This window comes from Nannobrachium achirus, assembly GCF_963921795.1.
Source record: "Nannobrachium achirus genome assembly, chromosome: 2".
Taxonomy (NCBI): Eukaryota; Metazoa; Chordata; class Actinopteri; order Myctophiformes; family Myctophidae; genus Nannobrachium; species Nannobrachium achirus.
Genome location: NC_137811.1, coordinates 40,983,103 through 40,990,602, shown reverse-complemented (window position 1 = coordinate 40,990,602; position 7,500 = coordinate 40,983,103). Strand labels below are relative to the sequence as shown.

The 7,500-nt window shown below is 42.8% G+C and overlaps 1 protein-coding gene across 1 annotated transcript in view; it reads left to right on the top strand.

Moving 5' to 3' along the window:
• The window catches only part of bbs9 (Bardet-Biedl syndrome 9), a gene marked incomplete at both ends in the record, with an annotated part of 259,704 nt that overhangs the window by 154,366 nt on the left and 97,838 nt on the right, over positions 1-7,500 (top strand). The window contains one exon of the mRNA XM_080741973.1: positions 4,371-4,472. Within this exon, the coding sequence (XP_080598099.1) occupies positions 4,371-4,472 (102 nt within the window). The remainder of the gene's footprint in view (positions 1-4,370; positions 4,473-7,500) is intronic.

Sequence of the window (7,500 nt, the reverse complement as noted above, 5' to 3'; positions counted from 1 at the left end):
ATGTGGAGTGGTATTGTATTGTATTGTTCGGTACGGGGTCATGCGGTTCGGTACACCCTCGTATTGAACGGTTCGATATCGATACAAGTATTGTTGCACCCCTAATATATATATATATATATATATATATATATATATATATATAAAATCTTGCAAGCTTCAACTTCAATGGAATAGGGGGCGTCCCATGCCGCAGCTGATAAATGGGTACTCTCTCCTGATTGGCTGAAATTTGGCCACCCACCTGAACACCTACTTTTTCTTTATTTCAAGAGCTAAAGAGACACTCTATAGCAATGATTTCTATCAGAATAAAAACTTTTGTTTTAAGCAAAACATATCTCTTGTCCTACCTTAACAACGCCATAGTGTTGCAGCATCTGTGTCATAACAAGCCAGATAATCTAACCAGTCTTTTTCAAAAGAAAGAAGGGAAAAAAAAAGTAAAATCTACAAGCTAGTACCTAAATATTTTACCACTGTGCCAGCCATCCAGCCCCCAGGCTGGAACAGATATTTGACAGTTCACACTAAAGTTCTTATTCATTTAAAAAATAATAATACAAAAAATGATAAAAATGCTGCTATTAATTCACATTTAGCCAGTATCTCTAAAGTCATGTCATCAACATGGATCTGTACCATTTCCAATATTCCCTCTTGATTGGCTACGACTGCCTTCTAAAGTTTGTTATGCAACGTGACGGTCCCTTATCTCCCGATTAGGGAGTCTTACTGATTCATTTAAAAAAAAAAAGGAAATTATAAAAATGCTGCTATTAATTCACATTTAGCCTTTATAAAAGCGAAGCTCACAACTTGTCTTCGATTCTTTGATTCTCACTAAAACAGGGCATAAGTTGTTAATTCATAAACGCACGTTTTACCTTCCATTGGCCGTATAGGAATAGCGCAAATACATGAAAGAAGAAACTCACAACCTCATTATTAGAGAGATCGATTAGTGAATAAAACAGAACAGGCCTCCTTCGATATTAAGATTACTGGTGATTCTATTCCAAGTCACTGGTCAGAGCTAATCTTAGTGATAAAGCATTTTCTGGGGGTTGTTGTGATGGTATTGGGAGTTTCTGAGACTTCACCACAGCGCTGTCTAAAACAGATAACCAAACCACAAGCAGATATAGACCTAAAGCCTGACCCAAGTGGCTTCAAGAGACACATCCACATATATCCAGATTTACCACAGTTATAGGGACAATTTAGCATGGCTTTGCTGCTCTAAATCTGTTTACGGTCGAGGCAGAGGCACAAGAATATCGTCGTTGTCGGGTGGAAACCTTGTACTGTATGTCCAAAACCAGTGGTTCCCAAACGTTTTAGCTCAAGACCCAAAAGAGAAATTAGACGTTTGCCCAGGACCCAAACTAGAGAAAATAGCAGATCTACAAGCTCATACAGTAGATCAGCTATTTTCACTACTTCCTAAACATAGTTTTTCTAATTTATGGAATTTCTTAGATTTTTATTTTATTTCTTCATGTTTTGAAATAATAATAATTTAAAAACAAAATGTAGGAAACAAAAAAATTAAGGGACCCATAAAAATGTGTCCACGGCCCACTGTTTGGGAAACAGTGTCCAAAACCTTCCCTTTTTTGTTATTTTAAAAACAATGTTTTCACGAAGATAGTGAAAATATTTTCACTAGTTTTGTGCAACAGCCTTGTAAGCAGGGCTTTACTTTACGAAACAAAATGTACAAATCTGTGTGTGTGTGTTTTACTTTCAGTGTGAAGTGTTCCAGAGGTGGGCTATTTCCTTACTTGATGTTGATATAAGGTTGGGTTTAAAGCGCGCGCGCACGCACGCACGCACGCACGCACGCACGCACGCACGCACGCACGCACGCACGCACACACGCACGCACGCACACACACACACAGCTATCCTGGAATTGTTATTAAAAAAATCTGTCTAAAAACTCACCTTAGAAAAACACCTGTCCAATTAAGATCCAAGCATATCCCATTTCAAACAACTGTGTGTGTGCTTGTGTGTGTGTGCGTGTGTGCGTGTGCGTGTGCGTGTGCGTGTGTGTGTGTGTGTGTGTGTGTGTGTGTGTGTGTGTGTGGATTACTATAAGCCCCGTCTAATATTTATCCTGGACTTTCTAAAGCCAATCATGTTCATTTTGGTGTGTCCATGGCTCCAGACAAGCACAAATACACACATACAGTACATACCGGTATGTAAGTGTGCACACATCACACGCACACAAACACGCACACGTGCACACACGCACGCGTTTGTATATACCCGTGGGTACGTCAACATTTTAGGAGGGCCAATGCCATTTTCAAAATGTCTCACCACTTTTCCCCCCGAAAATAGCTAAGCTCTTGGTTGTGAGCTTGTGTAGGTCAGCTATTTTCAGTACACAACGCCTGCACACAACTATAGGATGAATCAGGCATAACTAACCTCAAACCCTAAACCTCATTTATAAACGCCTGTAACAAAGTACATTTACCTCTACCTCACAATGTCTACCACACAATGTCTTTCTCTGATATTCTACTATACTTGTGGTATTGTATAGTAATACAAGTTCACACTCACACATCCATTCTCACAGACACATGGGCTTGATATACTTTATTTCCCGTCTGCACTGCGAAGATCTACAATATCTACAAGATCTATAAGCTCACAACTGTGAGCGTGCACACTCTCACACACACACACACACACACACACACACACACACACACACACACACACACACACACACACACACACACACACACACACTGGTGCCGTGTGCAGGGTGGGATGTGAAATGAAACGGTGTGAAAGTGGAAACATGCCCCTGGGATTTGTGAACAGACAGAAAAAATATAGAGAGGGATGGAAGGAGAGAGTTGGAATGATGGATAGATAGAGAATTAGTAAAGAAGAGAGAGAGAGAAAGCGAGCTAGGGGAGCAGTAAGGGAGTGTGTGTGTGTGGGGGGGGGGGTGACGAGACGGAGACAAGGGGGCCAATTCATGGGCCCCGGGGGGTCCCTAAAGCCTGGATGATCCATGGGATTCTAGCATGCTCCAGACTTTTGTCAAACACACATGCTTACATTCTCTGCACTGTGTAAAAACTTGACCCTTACCGGTCTATTTTTACACCTTCAGACTTTAATTAACACTCCAGCTCTTGCTGTTTACGGTTCACAGTCAAATCCTCAGTGTCCATTTATTTCTGGCAGTAAGTGTAAACATGGCCAAATATACTGTATCCGTACGGTTTCCTTGTTACCAATGGATGAATTAACACTGATGATTTTTTTTTTAAGATTTGTTTTTGGGCTTTTATGCCTTTATTTGATAGGACAGTAGACTGACAGGAAATTTGGGGAGAGATGATGCCGTCAGACATCAATGCCTATGCGGCAATGCCAAAGTGGTATGCGCCTGGACCAGTAGGCCAGCGGGCGCCCCAACACTGATGAATACAGTGTATACAGTATACAGTAACTGTAGCACTTCTCAGACCATTTTGGAACTATCTTTTGATATATTGCATAGTTTTTGATAATATTGTTGTTGTTTGCCACCCCGTGCTTTCTCAGCAGAGCCACTACCTTCAGCAAGGACTGCACACACCCCAATCACCACCTTTTTTATCCATCCATGTTGGACAAAAGATAAACATAATATGAGGAATAAAAGTGTCCACATAGGCAGTCTCAATACATTGTAATGTGCAAACTAGTACAACATTTCAACCAACAAGTGGTCTATCTCAGGTGAAGACAATTAGTTATACATTTATTAGGGCTTTTATTCTTAGGTGTTACAGGTTGACTAGCAGTCGCACCACTAGACACAGGAACCGTTCCTTATTGCCACCGAAGGTCGCAGTTTAGTATGAGAAACGGCACATCATGTCTCCGTCCTTCTGTCCGTGTACGCTTTTTTACAGTCTATGGGTTTGCCGCTCTGACATCACTGTGATGTCAGGGGAACCACACTAACAGAATCCCTTTTATGCCCATATACTGTATGGAGATCCCTGATATATGGAGGAAGACAGCCCATAGCTGTGTGGCTGGTTCTACAGCCAGGGATCTCCATATATGGGCATAAAAGGGAGTGTATGTATGATGTCAGATGTCATAGACTTTCACTATCGAATAACTGAGTAAGCATGTTTGGGGTCTCACAGCATATCTCCTTACAGTATACAGTACATGGATCTCCATATATGGGTACCAGGGGTCTCCATATATGGGTAACTGGTCAGATATACATCATTGGCCAGATAAAGGCGATGTCGCTTGTCGCCCTTAGGCGTCTCACTATTCATGTGCAATAGTGATTTTATCTTCATATCTGTGCATGTGTTGAACCTCAGGCGGTGTGGAACCAATCGCAGAGGTGACTGGAGACGTGGAGGAACCACAGGAAGCAGCCAAGTTCCTCAAGAAGAAACAGGCCTCCAAGAAAGTCAAGAAAGGTAGGACCACCATCCCTCTATGCACTCCTCTCCTCTCCTCTCGTCTGTCTCTCTTCTTTTATTGTCTTATCCTTCTATTTCCTTTCATTGTGTATGCATCACTTTGATGGATGCTCATGGCATTCATATAGGACCAGTGTGCATTGGATCTCAGTCACCGACCCCAAAACACCAGTTATAGTGAAAAGGTCTATTGTTTGTCTGAAAAGTGAAAAGATCAGCTGTTTGTCTTTGTGTTGATGGTTTTGTATCAGGCATGACTGCCTTTGCCATCTTTACAAGACTACATTCACAACATGGCTCTCTCTGCTCGGTGGGGAGTTCAGTGGTGTGTTCTACAGTAGTTTGTTTTTTTGGAGGGTAAGGGTATACAGCAGGGGTCCTCAAATACAAATCTTGAAGGTCCAGAAATATTTTTTTGAAACAGGTCCGGGTCCGGAAAAAAAAGGCGAAGGCGAAATAAGGCGGATACATTAATACAGTATGTACTGTATGTATGTATGTTTATTATAATCATTAGAATTGTTTATTTTAATTATTATTATTATTATTTGGAACTTTGGAAATCTCAGTTGGAACTGTTACCCCTGCTACCCGATGCTGGATAAGCGGTTGAAGATGGATGGATGGATGAATGGATAATTATTTATGCATGTAGAGTAGGCTACATTATTTACATTTATTGTGTAGCAATAAAACACTGGCTTATAGTTTAATTATTGGAAACTAAAGAGCATAAATGCAATATTAGGCTTGTCGTTCAGAATGGAAAATAAAGTGAAACTTAGCGTGAGGGGGAGAGGATTACTTGACATTCAGTTGACACACGTACTGCACAAGCCAGACTGTGACTGTGCTGATTGCCTATGTCAAATGGCCAGTCAAATCAGGGTCAACGAGTCATAGTTATTAACCTAACACAGCCTAGGATAGCTGGCAATAATATGCGACGACACATCACATTGTTAAAGACGCATGATCATGCATCGCGAGTTTCGCGACCATTTCTCGTCTAATGCAAGCAGTTGGAGCCTTACATCGTGGATATTAATGTGTTGCTGTTGTCCTCTCCAATTGAACAGCCAAAGGTAGAAGATCTCTAAGTTATTAATCCAGTGGGAGCAATGGTTTCCAAGAGGTTTTAGCAACTTTTTCAGGCGAGCGACATGAGTGTGTGGAGAGGGGAGGGGAGGGGAGGGGGGAGCAGCATGGAGAGCAGACTGCTTCGGAGGGAAGGAAAACCTTTGATCTACAAGCCCACAGCACGTTGCACCCGCGACGCTTTGTGGGCTTGCAAATTGGCGTAGGGCCGGGGACGGGGTGTGTCTTGTGAGCCTGTGTATGTGTTTGAGCGAATGAGCACATACACACCCACGCACACACAAACACAAATCACACACAGTCAGTCCGATCGTCAGATACAACTGTGCGGAGATTTCTCAGAAATGTGCCGCGGTCCGGACGGAGGTGCGCCTGGGTCCGGACATGGACCGCGGTCCGCCTATTGAGGACCCCTGGTATACAGTACCATTTTACTGTGGTTCCCAAAGCTTTTGGCCTGTGACCCAAAAGAGAGATTAGACGTTTTCCCGGGACCCAAACTAGTGAAAACAGCAGATCCACAAGCTCACAACGTGTTGCTTCGCATCTTGTTGTGAGCTTGTAGATTGTCTATTTTCATTACTTCTTAAACATTTGTAGTTATAAAAAAGATGTAGGAAATAAGGAGGTGGTGACCCAGACTAGTGCTTGGGAACCGATGCCATATTATTCCTTCCCACACGCACAACACATGTACGTATATACAGTATGCTTGTGCGTGGTCATCGGATGAAATGTTTTAGTAGAGAGGTATACGATACTGTATGTAAAAAGATTTCTTGGACGATATCCTACGTATATATAGCGTAACACGGTAGAACACACCACTGGGGGAGTTCATTATTTTACATACTGTAGATTCAATGTCCTACTGTATGTATGTCTGTCTGTCTGTCTGTCTCTCTCTCTCTCTCTCTCTCTCTCTCTCTCTCTCTCTCTCTCTCTCTCTCTCTCTCTCTCTTCTCTCTTTCTTTCTTCATCCCTCTCTCTCTCACTCGTTCTCCATCTGGTTCTACTCTCTGGTTAGTTTTTTTCCTATCCTATGAGTTAAAGCTATACACTGCAGAATTCCGATGCTGTCGACGGTTGTCTTTCACTCTTCTGTACTTGTTACTTTCTTTATTCTTTATTTTGCTCTGTTTTTTCCTTTGTTTCACTAATTTCTCCCCTTTATTCCCACCTTTCTCCCTTAATAAGTTCTCTCTCTCTCTCTCTCTCTCTCTCCGCCGCCGCTTGTGTTTATTTTTCCTCTGTTTGATTTCCAAACCTAATTTGTCTTAATCCATTTAATCAGAAATACAAGGGGGCTTTGAGTGAGTGCGTATCTTTCTCATGCACGCACAGACACGCACACACACACACACACACACACACACACACACACACACACACACACACACACACACACACACACACACACACACACACACACACACACACACACACACACAGCACAACACAGCACAGCACAGCACAGCACACACACACAGCACACAAACACAAACACATAGGCTACACACAAACACACACAAACCATTCCCCACTCATAAAGAGGCTTCTGGTTTGCATTGGGGTCATATCCATGTTTCATGACAGTTTGTCTTTCCTAAACCGAGTCGGATGGATTTGCTTTGATGAGCTGTGCCATTGTTAGTGGCGTGTGTGTGCTTATGTGCGTGCGTGCGTGCGTGTGTGTGTGTGTGTGTGTGTGTGTGTGTGTGTGCATATGTGTGTGTGTGTGTGCGTGCGTGCGTGCGTGTGTATTTTTGCGAGCGTGTGCGGTTAATCCACCCAGGCGTCACAGCTAATGAGCAGAGGAGGTGTGGGAGACGCAGACGGGCGACGTGCGGGGATCATTACACACACACACACACACACACACACACACACACACACACACACACACACACACACACACACACACACA